The 20297-nt window shown below is 38.7% G+C and overlaps 1 protein-coding gene and 1 non-coding gene across 2 annotated transcripts; both read right to left on the bottom strand.

Moving 5' to 3' along the window:
• Window positions 1–5970: 5970 nt before the first annotated feature.
• On the bottom strand, window positions 5971–6053 carry trnal-cag (transfer RNA leucine (anticodon CAG)). Its single transcript has one exon. It is a non-coding gene; the product is annotated as a tRNA-Leu (tRNA).
• A 5187-nt stretch (window positions 6054–11240) lies between these two features.
• LOC132882890 (adipose secreted signaling protein) lies at window positions 11241–16902 on the bottom strand. The gene is made up of 5 exons (XM_060915994.1): window positions 16841–16902; window positions 16396–16532; window positions 14054–14204; window positions 12998–13123; window positions 11241–11335 (listed from the first exon to the last, which is right to left on the bottom strand). Exons 1-5 carry the CDS (start codon window positions 16857–16859, stop codon window positions 11241–11243), a joined length of 528 nt encoding a protein of 175 aa, XP_060771977.1. The 5' UTR covers window positions 16860–16902.
• Window positions 16903–20297: the final 3395 nt, after the last annotated feature.

Raw genomic sequence — 20297 nt, 5'->3', positions numbered from 1 at the left:
CGAGCACTCACTGATCACGGCAAGATATTAATCTGCTCTAACAATGAAAGACTAGTATTCAAACTATGAGAAGAAACTACACTTAAGCTATTACTCATTGTTTATTTACACCATATCAATTGAAGATGCGTTTCGGCCTTTTAGTGCGCACTTGAACGCGCTAATTTTTCCAATTTATTAGTGTTTGAATTATTGCACCAGCTTTTAAAATCATGATTTAATATTGTTTTTTTTTTTACTGTCTTTACATTTGTCAGAATCACCTTCATTCTTCCATTTGGTTTGACATTATGGCTTAGAGTGGACCATTTTGAGTCTGAAAGTAGGCCTATTTACCAGATTAAAGTTATTTGACTTCTGCTGAAGTCTGCGCTTCACTGCCGTTTGATAAGGTGCAATATTTCCCGACTGTTAATAGTGGCTATTTGTTTGAGCAACATGACAAATTTTACATTAAAAGTATAGTGTAGGCTAAAAAATGAAGTCAAAATTTATTATTAGTAGCATACTGTATTTGTGTAACCACATGTTATGTTCACTAGCACGTCCCTGCACCATAGCCTACGTGAACAAGCGGTAATAGGATATTACTTTATAATAATTTATATAATTATGTATTTATAATATGTTATATATTTATATATTAAACAAAACTAACTAGGGTGGCACAGTGGTGTAGTGGTTAGCCCTGTCGCCTCACAGCAAGAAGGTCCTGGGTTCGAGCCCCGGGGCCGGCGAGGGCCTTTCTGTGTGGAGTTTGCATGTTGTCCGCGTGGGTTTCCTCCGGGTGCTCCGGTTTCCCCCACAATCCAAAGACATGCAGGTTAGGTTAACTGGTGACTCTAAATTGACCGTAGGTGTGAATGGTTGTCTGTGTCTATGTGTCAGCCCTGTGATGACCTGGCGACTTGTCCAGGGTGTACCCCGCCTTTCGCCCGTAGTCAGCTGGGATAGGCTCCAGCTTGCCTGCGACCCTGTAGAAGGATAAAGCGGCTAGAGATGATGAGACAAAACTAACTAACTAAACTAACAAAAAACTAACTTTTTAGGTTAAATAGGCCCAGATGATACCGTATATGCATCATTATGACAGGAGGGGGCGTGGTATCACGATGGTGGCTCTCCATCATGATGGATGACCACCATCGTTGATGGACGATGGCATCGTCTATCGGCACAGCCCTAGCGTGAAATATTGTTGCAAGTGGTATTTTGATGCAGTCATGTCAAAAAGGCAGTTGAATGCACGGTCTCATTCAAGGAGAAGGAAGACTTGCATGATGCTTGAACATAGATCGGTAAAATAGACCCTAGTAGGACTTGGTTTCGTGTATTTCGGTCTGTAGAGTTATGAGTTTGGCCGCTGTCCATGGTGTTTACATTTCATGTGGCCGCCGAGCCAAGTACTTTGACTTGCAGTGAATGTTTGTTTTTATGCCGCCGAGCTATTTTTATTTATTTTATTTTTTAAAAGGACTTGTCTGTAGGTGTGTGTGTTTTATGTTTACAACACATAGGTCTACATTATAGCGCATGCAGGCTTGTGTGGTTATCTCTGGCCATGCCCCTGCGTGAAAGTTACGCAGTATCACTGTCCTGTCCGTGGTAATAATCAGAACCGGCTCTGTAATTATAATGCGCGCGTTCTTCTCTCCCTCTGTGGTCGGATGTGTTGAGCGATGTGAGCGTGGGCCTTGCTACGCTGAGCCAAACATAACCTATCGTAGGCTTCTAGGCTAATTACGCACTTACACTGTAAATGCTTGACACATATTGCAAATAAAATAAGAGTGTTTTCCTGGCCAACGGTAAAGGTAGGGTTGACAGGTAGCCTATGAGGGGCCTAGCCCCTGGGCTACGGGTGTTGATAAAGCGCCCCTGCGGACATGGAGGAGACCGAGGAACCTGTGGTGGACGACCCTGCAGAAAACGCAATTTCTTCCAGTAATGAAGTGCACCCCTGGCCCTACATATGTGATCACTTCAGCTTCGTAGAGAAAAGGGGTGACAGTTTCATTATGCAATGCAGATTATGTGTGCCCAAGAAGACAACCATTGCGGCATACAAAAATTCGACGTCTAATCTGCGCAAGCATGTTGAGGTAAGTATTGTCATTGGCATCATAATCACGGGCGCAGATAGAGGGTGGGACGGGTGGGATTTGTCCCACCCAGATTTAAATTCACCTCGTTCGGTCCCCCCCACTTATAGGGCGGAAGAAACGTCTATGCTGTCTTTCTTTGCATAAGGCAAACCTCACGGAAAAATCAAAAGACTAATTACCATTCGGTTTATTGAGGTGCACAGCAGTGTATACATAGTTGCAACAACTCACATAAAACAAAACAAAGACTGATATTCGGTTGGTTGAGCTGCGCAGACTGCACAGGTTGCGAGCTCGAGCTTGGTTGCTATGGTTACCCACAACAAGTTTGACAGGCATATCGGGGTTGGGGTTGGTTTGCTGGCAGCTTTGTCCCCCCCAGTTTTTTGTCCCCCCCAGTTTTTTGTCCCCCCCAGTTCAAAAAACGTATCTGCGCCCCTGATTGTAATGTTTCCTTTCCATAGTAAAACCGACAATAGGCTGATTATATTCCAAAAATAGTGGATGGCATTGCTAATGTTGAAGTAGCAACCTGTTGGTACTGTAACCTAACGGTAACTAGTCTGTTATTTGGTTGGCTAATCATGCAAGCAAGTTAGCTCGCCAACCTGACGTGATCAGTCCTCCTACCATTCTACATCCAACAGGCCAGAAAGGAATACTAAGCAAAACAAATAATGTTTGAATTGAATTGTTCAATAACACACAGTGCACACAGGCAAGCTACGAGATTTCGGTGCAACATTTCACTTTCATATTTCATGTACAATGCTTTGTGTGTGGTCAGGGCGATGTAAACGACATGACTGTGCGTATTGACCTTTTTTGTTTGTCTCAGTTTTAATGCAGCATTATCCTAAGCATTCAATTTGATACACTTCCTTTAAATAAAACATCTGGGTTGAGATGTACATATATCCTTGTTTCCTCTTCTTTTTCATTTTTGCACAACACAATGGAGGCAGAAAACACCCATTGTTAAAAGTAACGTTTTACTTTTACTCAAAGTACATTTTAAATGATCTACTTTTTACTTTTACTTGAGTAGATTTTTTGTCTGGTAACTTTACTTGTACTTAAGTAAAATTTCATCAGAGTAACAGTACTTGTACTTGAGTATAATATTTTAGTACTCTTTCCACCTCTGCTCATAAAAACTGTTAACAAAAGGCTTGACTAAACAGATATGTTTTCAGCCGAGACTTAAACACTGAGACTGTGTCTGAGTCCCAAACACTACTTGGAAGGCTGTTCCATAACTGTGGGGCTTTGTAAGAAAAGACTCTTCCCCCTGCTGTAGCTTTCACTATTTGAGGTATCAACAAAGAGCCTGCACCTACACTGAAAACTGTATATTTAGTGCTATTATGCTGTAATGGTGTCGTCTGGGAATGGGAACAAAATGGTAAAGTCAAAACATTAATCTATCCAATGCCGGGGTGGCCCTATATTTAGCCGGGACCATCCCCGGCCCAAACCATCAATGCTGGCCTGCTTGGAGCATGGGGAAAATAATTTTCACTAATTTTGGTCACTGATCTTATTCTTGCATTAATCATCAATTCAACTGCACTCTGCATTTTCACATGGCAGCCCAGACGCCGACAGCATCGCAGCAGATTAAATAGGCGCTACCAAATAAGGAAATTCTCCCCTCCCCTCTATTGCAGTTGGTTTGGTCCAAGACTCCTCCTCTGTATTGCGGGGAACTTAAACAACATTGGCGCGAAACAGCGCGCGTCAGTGATGGAGGGCAGAAAGAGGCCAGGTGGAACCGAAAGGGCGAAGCTTAAAAAAAAAGGAAGGAGGTGGCAGCAAAATGTGCCAAATTGACAGATATGTTCTCAAGACCAGCTGGTAGGTTACGAAAGATATGGAGTATGATAACCCTGTTTGTCGATTTTATCAGTCTATCATAGACTGTCTATGCTAGGCCTATAATGTGTCGATAGTTTGCGATGTCAATTCAGCTTTTTGATGTCATGTGAAATCTTGCAACTTACACGGTATAGATGTGGTGTATGTCTTAATTCTTAGAAGAACCGGACATTGCTTTACATCCCAGTTATTAACAATTTTAGATGAACAGGTCCCAAATGTGCTGTTGCGTGTTATTTCCTCATCCAGCCTATTTCATCTCACTGTCACATCGTGCATTTCCACAGGCGTGCGCACATTGTGGTTATGAACACATAGGCCTAGAAGTCATATTTGATGTTAAATATATAACTTAGAAGAGGTGTATGCGTATGCCAATATTCTAAGCAGAATCGAACACTTGCTTTAGCCTACATTTCATTTAACCATTTTTGAGTTGCCTAATGCGCCCTCACGCTTTATCTGCCGGTTGCTGAGTACCCAGCATTGTTGATTTGCCATTATTTTCGAGGCGTATGCGGCATGTAATGCACAAGTATTGGTTCAAATGCACGCGAGATGGGTGCTTTCGTTATTTTAAGACTATGTGACTAAAAATGTGTTGTGTAATTCGTCTTAAATAATGCGAAACAATCAGCCATACTCGCTGCTGTGCTATTTGGAATGGCAGTCAGCTGGATTTCGCCCCTGACGTAAAAGTTCATTCCCACACACCCGGGCCGAAGATGCCGATTTCTGAAGATGCATGTCCTTTGGATGTGTTTTCAAATATTTTCACTAAGGAACTTTGGGACATGTCCATAGATAATGACATTGTCATCAACAAACTTGCAGAGAGAAGTGCTTTGCTGAAGAGGCTTTTGATGTTTTAACATCCTAAATATGTGTAGTGAAGCTACAGTAGAACACCAGCAGTTTGATTGGTTAAATAACTGTACAAACAACTTTTATTCTTAATTTTTATCTTTCGTTTTATGTTAATTTGAATTATAACCTATATTGTTAAAGTGAAGTAAAGTTTACCTGAATTTAAACCAAATAAAAAGCATTGTGAAAGAACAGTTATTTGTTTTATCTTTTTTAATGTACTCAAATTCCTCCTCCATTTCAAAGTGGCCTGAATGTGAATTAAACTCCCGGACTGAAAACAGGGCCCACTCCGGCCCTGAATCTATCCCTTGGTGACCTAGCAACATTTCCGGTAATATTTTTGCCACAGCTCCAGCAGGAATCGGAACCATTTCACTCTTTAAAAAAACTAAACCTTTTTCTATTCATAAACCATGCAGTAAGAAGTGGTGTAATGGTAATATTAATTTATGGTCACACATGATTGTTCTTTTTACAAAGCATCATATGTACTGATGGTCTGAAACCCATCCATCTATCTATCCATCCATTATCTGTAGCTGCTTATCTGGTTGCAGGCAAACTGGAGCCTATCCCAGCTGACTATGGGTGAGAGGCAGGCCCTGGACAAGTTGCCAGGTCATCACAGGAATGAGCTAGATGAACCTTCCTGTTTTATGTTCTGTTTGTGTTCTAGCATCAAGGATACACAAAGAGCATGTCACTCCATGAAAACATAGCCAAACTGTGACATGAAGAGAAAATTCCAGGAAAAAAAGGAATTTTGAAGAACACTCCCACCCTTAAATTGGCATTACGATCAGATATAAAGGCATAGGGGTCAAAAGTTAACATCTCCTCTCAAACATGAGTTATGAAGCATCATATTTACTGCATATCATAGAAGTCACTGAGAATAAAAAATAATGCCCAAGTTTCTAGGAAAAGGGTTCACTTTAGATGTGAATGGATCAAGAAGTCAGTTTAATCAGTCACTTTTTCACATAGATGTGAACAGTGAATGTTTTTTACAGGACATAAACTTCAATAGTTATTATTTAATTTCTCATTTATTTATTTTTCTTTTAAACACATGCGCATGCTTAAATTAGTCTATTTAATTTTTAAAAACTGTTGCTGTCAGAAGTGGGATTCGAACCCACGCCTCCAGGGGAGACTGCGACCTGAACGCAGCGCCTTAGACCGCTCGGCCATCCTGACACATAGCTTTAAAGCTCGCGATTAGCGTTAATAAACATCTTCATGCAATAAATATTTATAACAATGAAAATATTTATAAGAATTGCGTTGAATAAAACATAAAACCCGGAACTTTGATTACGGATAAATAAACACTCACCAAGTTCTTATAAATGTTTCCATTACACACAAATTATCTTCTTGAAAGCTTGCAACCTTCAAACCTATCTCAGATGGTTTTGTAATAAATTTCACAGCCCAATGTACAGTATATTATGTGCATTATGTGTCTTCTTTATCATATTAATTACACACAAACTCCACAGTGTTTCAGCAAAACCACAACTTTATCTTCCAGCCATCATCTGTAACTGTTTATCCTGCGCAGGGTCACGGGCAAGCTGGGGTCTATCCCAGCTGGCTATGGGCAAGACTTATGGAATCAATTTTGTGCCAAAATGTTCATACAATACTTTTGAAATATCAAACAAAAACGACAAATCAAAATACAAAAGTCATTTTTTTAGACTGGCAAACAAATTATTCGTGTAATCGTGCAAAATATCAGTCTATTACTCTTCAGAAACCTTTTATTTCTGTTCCGCGTCTTTCTCAGTTTTGTTTGACGTAATTTATTTTGGTTGCGATTCCAGCTTTCTCGTTTGCGCTCCCTGACTTTTTGCTTGCAGTTTTGGCACAAACTTCACGTGTGGGCGGGCTGTCCAGGAATGCATTCCCATTGGGTAACTTGTTTGACTGACAGCTACGCTCAGCCATTCCCTACTCGGATTCTGGCGGACTGTTTGACGAGTGACCGATCCATTGACGGTAAACAAGGATCGAGTGGACTTCAGTGGCGACTATGATACTGAATTAATTCAACAAAGTGTAAGTACGGGACAAATGTGTTGTATGTGTTGCAGTAGTGCACATTATGCAGGTATTTCGTGGCAAGTCAAATGTTAGACTTAGCTCCACTACCCAATATAATAGCTGTCTTTGCCAGTCATCGCTGACACATAGAGAAAAACAACCATTCACATTCAATTTAGAGCTACCAGTTAGCCTAACCTGCATGTCTTTGGACTGTGAGGGAAACTGGAGCACCCGGAGGAAACAGACACGGGGAGTCAAGTCAAGTTTGTTTGTATAGCGCTTTTAACAATAAACATTGTCGCAAAGCAGCTTTACAGAATCTGAATGACCCAAGACATGAGCCAATTTTATCCCTAATCTGTCCTTAATGAGCAAACCTGTGACGATGGTGACAAGGAAAAACTCCCTCAGACGACACGAGGAAGAAACCTTGAGAGGTGCCAGACCCAAAAAAGAACCCATCCTCACCTGGACAACGTGACTATAACATTAGCAGTTTTAACATGAAGTCAGTTTTGTTGATGTTATAACTCTTCATTAATGGAAACTTGAGTGCTTCGAGTTCATTAATGGAAAGTTGGGGAGAACATGCAAACTCTACACAGAAAGGCCCTTGTTGGCCACTAGGCTTGAACCCAGGGTCCGGTTTCACTAAAGTAGTTTAGACTGGTCTATGGGTTAAGATTGGTCTTAAGTTTCTTTATAGACCAGTCTAATGCAAGTAAGACAGTTTCACAAAAGTTAAGAATAATTTTTTAAGTCTAATTTTAGGCTTAAAAAGTAAGACACCCTCCCCCCAGTCTAATATGGGTCTAAGGGCTATAAAATGTAATTTAAAAAAAAAAGTCAAGCCATAAGTGCCATCAATGTCAATAACTACAAGAAAGCTTGAAATGTTAAGGCAGTGAAGTACATTGCAAGTATGTAATACACAAATTTAGGCTATTATAATCTAACTATAAAGTATTCAATAAAGAACAAACAGTGTAATGCCAGCTTATTCATTTTATTACTTATAAATATATATATATATATATATATAAATAATATAAATATCAATTCATTACATAATTACATCACCACTCATCACTTATCTCTCTCTCTCTCTCTCATACACACACACACATTACTACATCACTCCTCCATCTGCATGAGTCTCTTCAATTTAAGTTGCAGTCTTTCCTTTTGGTAGGCTCTTCGTGTAGTGTCACATCCGCACAGGTACTGGGTGATGACAACTCAGAGGGTGATGACAACTCAGAGGGTGAAGGAGCCTCAGCTTCAACGTTGCTAGCAACATTGCTAAGGGAGTTGCTGCTGGGTCTGGCGAAGCCAGTTACTCCGCTCTCCTTTCACTCCCCAGAATAAGGGCGACTCATCGCCATAAATGTTGATGACCATTTCGGTGGTTACTTTTAGTTTCTTCAAACCCCCTCCTCCAGTGGGGGTGTTTTTACGCACGGCAGCAACATCTCTTCTCGCAGATGGATTAACGCTATTCGCAGGCGACGTTATTTTTTCCCACACTTCATGTTTTTTCTTATTGCTACATTCTTCGCTGAATTTGCCTAATAAAATGTCTTTGTAGGAATTAAATTCCTCTAATATAGCCAGATTTTCCGAGTGGCTAAACGGCACTGAACGACCACTGTCCGCCATTTTTTTTGTTTTGAAAAGAGTCTTAAAATACCCACAATCCTTTGCAGCATAGTACGACTTAAGATAGTGGGAGTCTTAACTGCTTTGTGCAACAGTATTTGTTAGACGTCTATGCTAAGCCCGACTATACCTGCTGTCTAAGTTAAAGTCATAGTCTAACTTAGTGAAACCGGCTGCAGAACCTTCTTGCTGTGAGGCAACAGTGCTAACCAGTACACCAATGACCAAAACATACCAATTCTTAAAGTGTTCAGTCGAGGTGAAGCAACTATACACACACACACACACACTCATTCACCGGCCACTTTAATAGAAACTTGTTCTTGATTCAAAGATCCCTGTTCTTGGCTGCAGGAGTGGAACCCAATGTGTTCTTCTGCTGTTGCATGCTGAGATGCTTTTTTGCTCACCACTGTTGTAAAGAGTGATTATATGAGTCACTATATCCTTCCTGGCAAAATAGCTCAAACCAATCTCAGGTGGGATTCCCAAAAGCATCATAGCACAAAGATCATTGTTAAATGGTAGTGTGAGCATCACAATGAACACTCTCTCTCCTAGTTAAGATGCTCTTAGTGTTAAGAGGCTTTTGGGAAACCCATCCCTGTCCATTTTCCTCTGACCTCTCTTATCAACAAGGCATTTGTTTCCACCCACAGAACTGTCATTTTTTTGTTTGTTTTTCACACCATTCTGTGTAAACTCTAGAGACTGTTGTGTGTGAAAACCCCAGGAGATCATCAGTTTCTGAAATACTCAAACCAGTCCATCTGGCTCAAACCAATACCCATGCCACAGTGAAAGTCACAGAAATGACATTTTTTCCCATTCTGATGTTTGAAGTGAACATTAACTGAAGCTCTTGATTTGTACCTGCATGATTTTATGCATTGTGCTGGGATTGGCTGATTAGAGAACTGCAGAAAACAGCAGGTGGATGTGGGGGTGTTCCTAATAAAGTGGCTGGTGAGCGTATGACTGATCTCTCTCTCTCACACACACACTACAAAACTACAGTCTCAAGAAGTGTTCGATGTAAACACTTTATTTATTATATATAGTAAATAATATACTTTTTATTGTATTGTTATCTTCTTTATAAAACATTTCTGTTCTTCATCAGAGATTAAAAAAATTAATCTGCCTCTCTGTTGGGTTTATGGTTCAAAATAATTCGAAACACATGAATATTTATTAGAATGCCTTGCCTTATACTTATCATACTGTGAGATTTACAATTAAAGTCTACATTTATTTTAAACAGTATAAGTGCATATATGGTCAGGTTTGTGTGACAGCATGCATTCTTATAAATGTGGCTTTATTTAACTTGCCTTGAAGACAAACCTAAAATAAGAATATGCAATGAAGATAACTTCTATTTTATGATTATTTACAAATACGTTGAAGAATTATTTTTCACTCCCACCCTAATACATATTACAACTGCATGCACAGAAATGCTGAAAATTTCAAGATCTGACCAGTGGACCTCAGTTGTGACTCACTGAACTCACTAATTAAAATAATGACTGGCTGAATAAGAGAGAAGGACATCTCATTCATGACCAAAATGAATCAGTGATTCAAACCTGCAGAACGAGAGAGGAGCAAATTCTGATCATGACTGAAATGATTCGCTGATCAGAAATTGCAGACATGCAGTATTGCAAATATGACACTGCCTACAAACCACATGTTCTTCTAAGTTTTCTTGACAATCATTACCTTTAGATTTGTAAGTGAAAATATTTATCTTAAACCTGAAAGATCACATTTTGGTGATTTCCAGGATCAGAGTCAGACATGATTAAGACCCCGTCCACATGTAGCCGGGTATCTGCTAAATCGAAGATATTTTTCTACGTTTTGGCCTGTCATCCACATGAAAACACATCAAAAACGAATATTTAAAAAAACTCCGGGCAAAGTGAAGATTTTTGAAAACTCCGTGTATGCCTTTCCGTGTAGACAGAGATAACCGAAGTTTTGCATTTTAGAACGTCACAATCTGCGCCAAAAAAAAAGACAACAAATCTGCCCTGATGTCAAACGTGCGACCTTTGTTTACTGCAGAAGCCAGATTAAGCATGGACAAAGAGTAATGGATCGGAGTAGTGCCTTGAAAGCGTTAATTATTGTGCAGGTGCTATTTACATGTTTAATTTTAGAAGCCCAACTACTGCTCCAAAAACAGGGTCAGTATGTCCACATATTTGCTTTGACAAGATTCCCAATCAACGTTTTCTTGCGTCTTTTGAAGTTTATACTCCAAAATTGTGTTTAGAAGCAATTCTGTCTCCGAGTCTGTCCAGACGAACGAGCTTGGCGCCATGTTTTATGTTTAGGCGGAAGTGACGCCAACAGAGGGCTATTCTGATGTGATTAGGGGGTAGGATTTGGGGAAATAATGCCATCTACAGGTTTGGAATGCTTATGAATGTGATTGAAAATGCAGATGTTCGGTTATGTGTGGAAGGGATTTTTTTCGAAGACGAAGTGGTGTGGATAAAACATTTTTATAAACGGAGGGGGGGAAAATGTTCGGTTTTAAAAATACCCGGCTATGTGTGTACATGGCCTAAGAGTCAAGTGTTTTCTGAGGCATGTTCTCTGAGTTCATTTCCTCATCTCACTCCATGCTGCTGAAATCTGTAGGAAAGGAGCGTCTGCTCAGATCTTCTTTTTGTTGTTGGTTTTTGAAGAGATCTCCTCAGTTCCCAAGCAGCGTACCCCCTTCAGCAGCATGGGTGTTCCGTGATGGCGGTCTGCAATATTCAGGAATAAACACAGTGGGCCTCATGTATCAATTATCTTTTAGTACAATTGTGTGTAAATGTTTGCATAAACTAAACCAAACTAAAAATTTCAAGTGTTTTGGAAACACTGATGTTCTTTGCATTTGTGTGTGTATAATAATGAATGCTAATCACTGGTATATCACTGAGCACATGCATGGCACCACGAATTTGCACATGGTGCTACCTGCAAAACTTCATAAAATTTCAAGTGCACACACAGCTGTGAGCACATAATGATGGAATATTAATGTTAATAATAATAATAAACAAGCATTAAATCATCCTTCAGCTGAGGCCTTTGTTTCCAGTTTACAGCTCTGTGCAGACAGACCGGCCTGTCTTCTGTTTATACACCGCCATTTCTTTGGTCAAAATTTCATGATGTGTTTTATTTGTCTTGTTTTTTGGGTTTGTGTTGTTTCACTTTCTTTATTTTAATATTTTTTTTACTTAATGCCAACTATATAAAATGACTAGTTTTCACTAAATGTAGTGGATGTTGCTCATGGTCCCTGACCTACTGAACTAGCATGAGGATGTGTTTTTCTTGGGACTCTGAAGCTCTTCTGTAAATCACTCGGGATTAAGGGCATCTCATAAACGCTGTAAATAAATAGTTCAAACTCCACTGTATATAAAAGTGCAGTAATCCATGCAGATAATATGATTTTTAAAATTACAGATTGTATGAAGTAGATCAGGTCGAGGTTTACATGAGTTCGTCTTCTGATGCATAAATTTACACTCAGGAGCACAAGAAGGACATGAACATTTTGCAAAATTTACAGAGTTCTTGTGAATTCAATTCAATCCACATGTTAGATTTGGCACAGTTTTACGCCGAATGCCCTTCCTGACACAACCCTCTCCATTTATCCAGGCTTGGGACCGGCGCCAAGAGTATGCTTATGCACCCCCAGTGAAGAGACAGGAGGCAAAGTTGGAGGTGGCGGAGTTGAGGATGTTAAGGTTTGCGATGGGAGTGACAAGGTTGGACAGGATAAGGAACGAGCACATCAGAGGGACAGCACATGTGGAGAGCTTGGGAATTAAGCTAAAAGAGATGAGACTGAGATGGTATGGGCACATCCTGAGAAGAGATGCAGAGCATGTTGGAAGGAGAATGTTGAGGATGGAGCTGCCAGGCACACAAAAATGAGGAAGGCCAAAGAGGAGATACATGGATGTGGTGAGAGAGGACATGAAAGTGGCAGGTGTAGTAGAGAAGGATGCTGAAGACAGGGAGCAATGGAGATGAAAGATCTGCTGTGGTGACCCCTAATCAGGAGCAGCCAAAAGAAGAAGACAGAGTTCTTGTGAATTCCAAATTTCTTGTGTAAATGCTTGTATTAACAATTTACATATAAATCCATTTGTACCCAGATTGATAAATGAGGCCCAGACTTTCTGATTTATTCAACATCAGGAAGCAGTTTATCAAGGTTGAAGGTTACACACACATTTCTTTCTATGTCATTATCTATTTAAAAAAAATACAGACATTCTGTGAATGTTATTAAAAAATTATGTAAGAACTTGACATTTAAATCAGAAAATCTTGTACAAATTTGATTCCCTCTGATTTGAACTTAAACAGACTAAGAGATATGAAAGCACTTTTGTTCTTACCCATCACTCTGGCATGAACTCGGACTTTAATACTGCTGTCTCTCCTGCTCCTGTTGATGAGTGTGAGCTCATCCTGCACCACTCCTTCCTGCTGAGCGCTGTACTCACACACCACCTTCACTCCTCCTACAGCCAGGAAGATGAACAGAGCACAAGACCAGGGGACAGAGGTGAATATGTGTATGTTTGTCAAAAAGTTTAAGAACAGGAAATGTGTTAGAATTTGAGAGGACATAAATAATTTACAAGTTAGTGGGGATATTTTGAAGGCTGAAGGTGAGAGAATGCTCATCTCATCTCATTATCTCTAGCCGCTTTATCCTGTTCTACAGGGTCGCAGGCAAGCTAAAAGTAAAATAAATTGGGGGGTTCAGTGAAATGGAGTTAGAACTTCCTTATATGATTAAAATGATTGAATCAGTATCTCAGTAGGATGGAGACACAATGTGATGAAAGCAAAATGGACAAGTGGCTCAGTAAAAAAAAAAAAACGCCTTCTACAAAACAGAAACTCAGATTTATCTCCAGTGTCAATATTTACATAACAATAAAAGAGAACATGAAATAATCTGTTCATTATTCAAATTAAGTTCTAAAGTAAGTAAATAGTAAACATTTCCTTGGCTTTAAAAAAAATCCTGGGGTACTGTTTGCCAAAAATAAAAAAAGTAGCTTTTTTTTGTGAGAAAAAACAATTAAAATGTTCATGAATATTATAATAAAAGACTTAATTGGACTTGACCTTCTAAAACCTGTTTGTTGAGTATTAATGTGTTAAAAGCTGTTTCCAGCCCCTGCTCATCTGCTCCTTTGTCACATTTTGAATCACTGCAGGGTTTATAAATAATTAAAGACAAAAATACAAAGACAAAACATCATAATGGGGAGACAAGTATAGTAGATCCAAATAAATATACTTTACTATAAATAATTAATATTATCATAGTAGTGATTGTACTTTTTTAACTGTTGTTTCAAAATGGAAATTATTATTATTATTATTAATAACCCTCAGATTTGGTAACTTGTGAAACTGTGTATGGAAAGCAACGTTACCTTCAGGGTGTGGTACAATGCGGGTGGCACGTAGGCGTGGTTTGGGCGTGGTCCGTAATGCCGGGGAGAGCATGGTGTCTCTTCCCAGAGTGGGGACTTTTGGGATTGAGAAGACAATCTCATATTTATGTTGGATTTTCAGAAATCCTGCCTGTACAGAAATGAAAAATGTCAGAGGCACACAGTGATGAAGGAAAACTAATAAAATAATATTATTTAAACTTTATGCCCTTAAATCTCATGTCATTACGGTAGACAGAGTGGTGAAAAATTTACACAAGTGAAAGTACTAATGCTTTTTAAAAATCTCAAGGAAATTGAATCGAACGCAACTGGACTTGGTTTTAAGTCTTTGAAGACGTCTTATAACCAAGACAACAAAGACTTAAAACCAAGTCCAGTTGCATTCAATTCAATTTCCTTGAGATAACCAAGACCTGGATGAATGAGAATATTCACAGGCATGCTGCTTTTAAAAAATAAAAATAATAAAAGAATGATTCCTGTGCAGGTATTCTTTATCAACCCATAAAAAAACTGAATGGAAAAGTACAGAATAAAAAAGGCTAACTCTGCAGAAGTGGAAATGTTGGTCTTTCAATAAAGATTAGATGAAAAAAAATAATAAAATGCTGATGCAGTGGATAATAAATGGTGATGTAGCAGACATGCATATGTCATGTTTCTGTCATGTTACATTGAGATCAAGTTCAACATAAACATGGCTGAAGAGGAACTCACACACTGCAATTCTCTTCATTATGCTGTACACAGACGAACAGGCACAAGCACTCTGGGTATTTTAGTCTTTTCTTCAAATTACTTTTATGTTGTATTTTACCAACATTTCAGAAATTCATTTAAAAATTGTAAAATATTTGAAACAGAAATCAAGCTGTTGTGTATACTGTGTGTTTTTTGGTACAAGATCAAAAATGTCTGTCTGTTGGTGCTGTGAAAGGATTGCCCTGGCTCACAACTTAAATACATTGCAACCATGCTATAATGAACTCTTTTACGACAAATTTTCACATATAACGAACTAAGTTCATGTCCCCCACCTTTAATGACATTGAGTCAGAGTCTCATCTCATTATCTCTAGCCGCTTTATCCTGTTCTACAGGGTCGCAGGCAAGCTGGAGCCTATCCCAGCTAACTACGAGCAAAAGGCGGGGTACACCCTGGACAAGTCGCCAGGCCATCACAGGGCTTGAGTCAGAGTCTTCAAAAGAAAAACATCACTGTCACTTTCACATGCATTGGCACTTGCAGCACCATTAGGACTAATTCCTTTGCACCTGTTCCGGATTAGAGTGCAATCACAACCCGCATTTATAAGGACTCTCTAAACACACAGACTTGGTGAAGTATATGCACTGTGCACCAAGTGTCTCATATTACTAAGCCTTGTATCTGTGTGTTGCCTTTCTGGTTCTGACTTTGTTTTATGTATTTAGGCTCTGCTTTTCATCTTTGCCTCCATCATTCTGTTTGTGCCTCGCATGACCATTGTCTGTTTCACGACCCTGACTTTGTCTTACATTTTTTAACTGTTTGCCTGCCTGTTTGTAAATAAACACTCTTCCTGCAATTACATAGATCATTCACCTGCTTACATTACACACTGAGCCATGTGATCCTCTTCCCCAGAGACAAACAATAAGTAATCAAGTCTACAGTCGAGTTAACAATATGTGTTAACGCCATAAAACAAAGGCTTAACGAGCTTCGCTTAGGTGTCGATCACTAACAATTATTGAGAACAGTGATCAAAGGATCGATGAAAAGACAAAATGACTGCTGATACTGCTAAACTTAACACCTAGTTAAAATGCACAGGCAGCATTTTTATACCCCCTGCCCCACCCAGCCTTGCGGCGCGACATAAATAACATCATTGGTGATTTGAACACATGAATGAAGTGAATGGGTGGACATTGACAACGATACACCGGTAACCTCCATCATTTCCAAAACAGATGAAGAAATCATCACCTCTGTTCGTGAGCCTTTAACTCAGTCAGTGAACTGCGATAGTGACTCAGAAGGAGAAATTCATGATCAGGAGAATGTGCCTAAAATTCCACATATAATGTGAGTGTTTGGTGTGACAAATGGCTCCATTTCAGTATTACAAACTTTTCGGTATAACAAACTATTTGGACATCACCCAAGGAGTTTGTTATAGTGGCGTTGCAGTGTATCCTGCATATAACCATTTAGTCCCACCTCCAAGAGCTACTGCTACCTGCTGGCGCTAGTCCTGAGAGACACCAAATAATGTAAAAAATTAGAGATTTCTGTATTGTGTAATGACCTCTTGTAAAGAAAACATTGTCACCTTGACCAGGTAAGCTCCATCGGGCTCAGCGACAGCGGTAATGGTCTTGTCGTGCTGTGTGTCCTCACCACTCTCACTGAGGACATCGTCCTCCATGTCATCTGGGAAATGGACACCTGCACCTTTGGATGTGGAGCCTGTTAGAGTGATGGGAAATGAGAGAACGAGGCGGTTACAGATTACTGAGATGTAACAGTGAGTACAAAGGAAAAAGTGGCACAGTGTGGGTGTGTGACAGAGAAAAATAAAGCAGAGCAGAAACAGAGCTAATGTACATATTAGAGAAAAGGGAATTTAAATTAATGGTTTAAAAACAATAAAATGAGTTGATTAATAAAATTCCCAAGTAAATAATAACTACAGAACACTCAGTGCCAAAAATACACAGGTGAGCACGTTGATGTACTGATTTATCAATTCAACACACACACACACACACACTGACTTTTCCTTCCTGTTGCCATGTCAACACAAGGTTGTTGTAGATGGCTGGTGATGTTCAGTGTCAGCAGGCGTCCATCGTGTGTCCCTGCTGAGATACAACAGAACCAGTTACCTTCACTTCCTGTCCTTCTACACAATGTGTCCTTTAAACCAGGGCCCTGAAAGTCAAATATTTTATTTGAATTTTATTTTATTAAACCATGGTGGTCACAATGAGGTATCATCTCTTTTAAAAGTAAGAACGCAGCACAAGTTACAACTAACATCATTCACACAAAAAGCATTACAAATAGCAAACAAGATGAATTTCACCCCCAACAGTCAAGTCAAGTCAACTTTGTCAAATATGCTATACATGCTTGACATACAGCACAGATGAAATTTCAGTCCTCTCTGACCCACGGTGCAAACAGGCAATGCAATAAATAAAAATAGAATAATTGAAAAAAACAAACAATATAAACAGTATAAACACTAGATAAAACAAGACATGGACTAAACAGTCAGATAATATAAACAGTGTAAACACTAGATAAGAACTACACACAGACTAAACACTCAGACAATATAAACAGTATAAACACTCTAGATATTAACTAGATGTAGACTAAACACACACACATAAATTGGTTCAAATAACCAAACAGTCAAGGGCACTTGAGGTATAGCAGGTAAACATGAAATAAGCAGCAAGAAAACAAGAGCCTTCATCCTGAAACAACTCCCTAATGCTGTAAATAACTTAAAATCTGATAACAGGATTAGTTTCAGATGGATCTGCTCATCATTCCACCGTGATGGGGCATAAAAACTAAAAGCAGTTTTATTAAATTCAGATTTCACTGCTGGAACATCAAGCTGTAATAATATAAACTCTACTACAAGCTATTTGTTTTTGATCAACATTATATTTCTCTCTTTGGGTCAGTAAAGATAAATATACGCATTTAAGGTTTTTTAAAAACAAGCTGCTGTAGAACATTTACTAATAAACTATACATCAAAACTGGTGAACGTAACCGCAGTTTGTTTTTATCCTTGAATACGTCTCATTTAAATTCTATGTCAGAGAAAATGCAGTGAGTCGACTAAACAGGAGGCATGTAACAATTCACCCAATTCATGATTTCATTCATATTTTTGAAAGCAAAATTAAATGATCATTTATTGCAAAAAAAATGCAACATTTATTTTTCTATTTTTAAAACAACTTAAAAATAATTTTTGTTAAATAACAAAAAAACCCTTTTATTTCATTTTCTTAGTAACCAACAATTATTTACCCACATTTTTTAAATAAAGGTTAGAATAAAATGTTATAGCCTATTAACTAAAATATTCATTTTATTAATTTTTTTTTAAAAATCCCAAATCTTTCTTTTATTGATAAACCTTTATGAACATTTGTTCTGCCTCTATTTGCTTCTTTTTTCCCTTATCTTTCAGCTGTGTGACTTCCGCCTCTGAAGTGTACATTCCTGCTATTGTATGTGCTTCCCTCTGCTGGTTAAGCAATGCAATTACAGTGAGGAAAAACGAAGATTTTTTTTCAGCCTGATATCACCATTCATTTTTTATTTAATCAATTCAAATCGTCATAAATTATCACAATTTAGCGTTGCACAATATATCATTACATGCCTATTAAATAGTAGACTTCAGAGTTCACCTCATGTTTGTCTTCTCAGAAGAAGCTTTCAGCAGTGATGATTGTTACATAAAGCTCTTTATCCACTTCACTGACGAAATTCAGACACAAACACAGCATCACTTCTGCCTCTGAGTGTGAACAGGTTTACTCACAAACTATATTTTAATAATAATAATAATAATAATAATAAATTTGTTTATTACATTAATTAAAATAATTATAACTTGAATAGAAGTCAGTTCAGTTATTTTTTATAAATAACACATAAAAATAAATGATAGATTTAAAGATAAAGTATGCCCTTCCAGGGTTTATTGATATATTTTAAAGTGACAGATCCCAATTTTTGAAATAGAGTCTGATGAAGGCCATCATCATCATCATTATCGTCATTATCAACACCATCACCATCATTACCACCACCATCATCATCACCATTATCATCACCACCATCACCATCTTCATCACCATCACCACCATCATCATGACCACCATCACCATCATCTCTTCATCCTCTTCACCATCATCATCACCACCACCATCATCATCATCATCATCATCATGCTGGATTTTTGTCTTGTTTCTGAGGCCAATTATGTAAAATTCCTCACTGCACAAGATGTACAGTGGTGCTTGAAAGTTAGTGAACCCTTTAGAATTTTCTATATTTCTACATAAATATGACCTAAAACATCATCAGATTTTCACACAAAAGTAGATAAAGAGAACCCAGTTAAACAAATGAAACAAAAATATTATACTTGGTCATTTATTTGTTAAGGAAAATGATCCAATATTACATATCTGTGAGTGGCAAAAGTATGTGAGCCTTTGCTTTCAGTATCTGGTGTGACCCCCTTGTGCAGCAATAACTGCAACTAAATGTTTCCGGTAACTGTTCATCAGTCCTGCACACTGGCTTGGAAGAATTTTAGCCCATTCCTCCATACAGAACAGCTTCAACTCTGGGATGTTTGTGGGTTTCCTCACATGAACTGCTCGCTTCAGGTCCTTCCACAACATTTTGATTGGATTAAGGTCAGGACTTTGACTTGGCCATTCCAAAACATTAACTTTATTCTTCTTTAACCATATTTTGGTAGAACGACTTGTGTGCTTGGGGTCATTGTCTTGCTGCATGACCCACCTTCTCTTGAGATTCAGTTCATGGACAGATGTCCTGACATTTTCCTTTAGAATTTGCTGGTATAATTCAGAATTCATTGTTCCATCAATGATGGCAAGCCGTTCTGGCCCAGATGCAGCAAAACAGGCCAAAACCATGATACTACCACCACCATGTTTCACAGATGGAATATGGTTATTATGCTGAAATGCAGTGGTTTTTTTTTCTCCAAAAATAATGCTTCTCATTTAAACCAAAAAGTTCTACAGTATTTTGGTCTCATCCATCCGCAAAACATTTTTCCAATAGCCTTCTGGCTTGTCCACGTGATCTTTAGCAAACTGCAGATGAGCAGCAATGTTCTTTTTGAAGAGCAGTGGCTTTCTCCTTGCAACCCTGCCATGCACACCACTGTTGTTCAGTGTTCTCCTGATGGTGGACTCATGAACGTTAACATTAGCCAATGTGAGAGAGGCCTTCAGTTGCTTAGAAGTTACCCTGGGGTCCTTTGTGACCTCGCCGACTATTACATGCCTTGCTCTTGGAGTGATCCTTGTTGGTCGACCACTCCTGGGGAGGGTAACAATGGTCTTGAATTTCCTCCATTTGTATACAATCTGTCTGACTGTGGATTGGTGGAGACCAAACTCTTTAGAGATGGTTTTGTAACCTTTTCCAGCC

Source organism: Neoarius graeffei, chromosome 3 (assembly GCF_027579695.1).
Source record: "Neoarius graeffei isolate fNeoGra1 chromosome 3, fNeoGra1.pri, whole genome shotgun sequence".
In the NCBI taxonomy this organism is placed as follows: domain Eukaryota; kingdom Metazoa; phylum Chordata; class Actinopteri; order Siluriformes; family Ariidae; genus Neoarius; species Neoarius graeffei.
The sequence above is the reverse complement of the archived record's forward strand: the minus strand, read 5'-3'. Positions and strand labels throughout refer to the sequence as shown.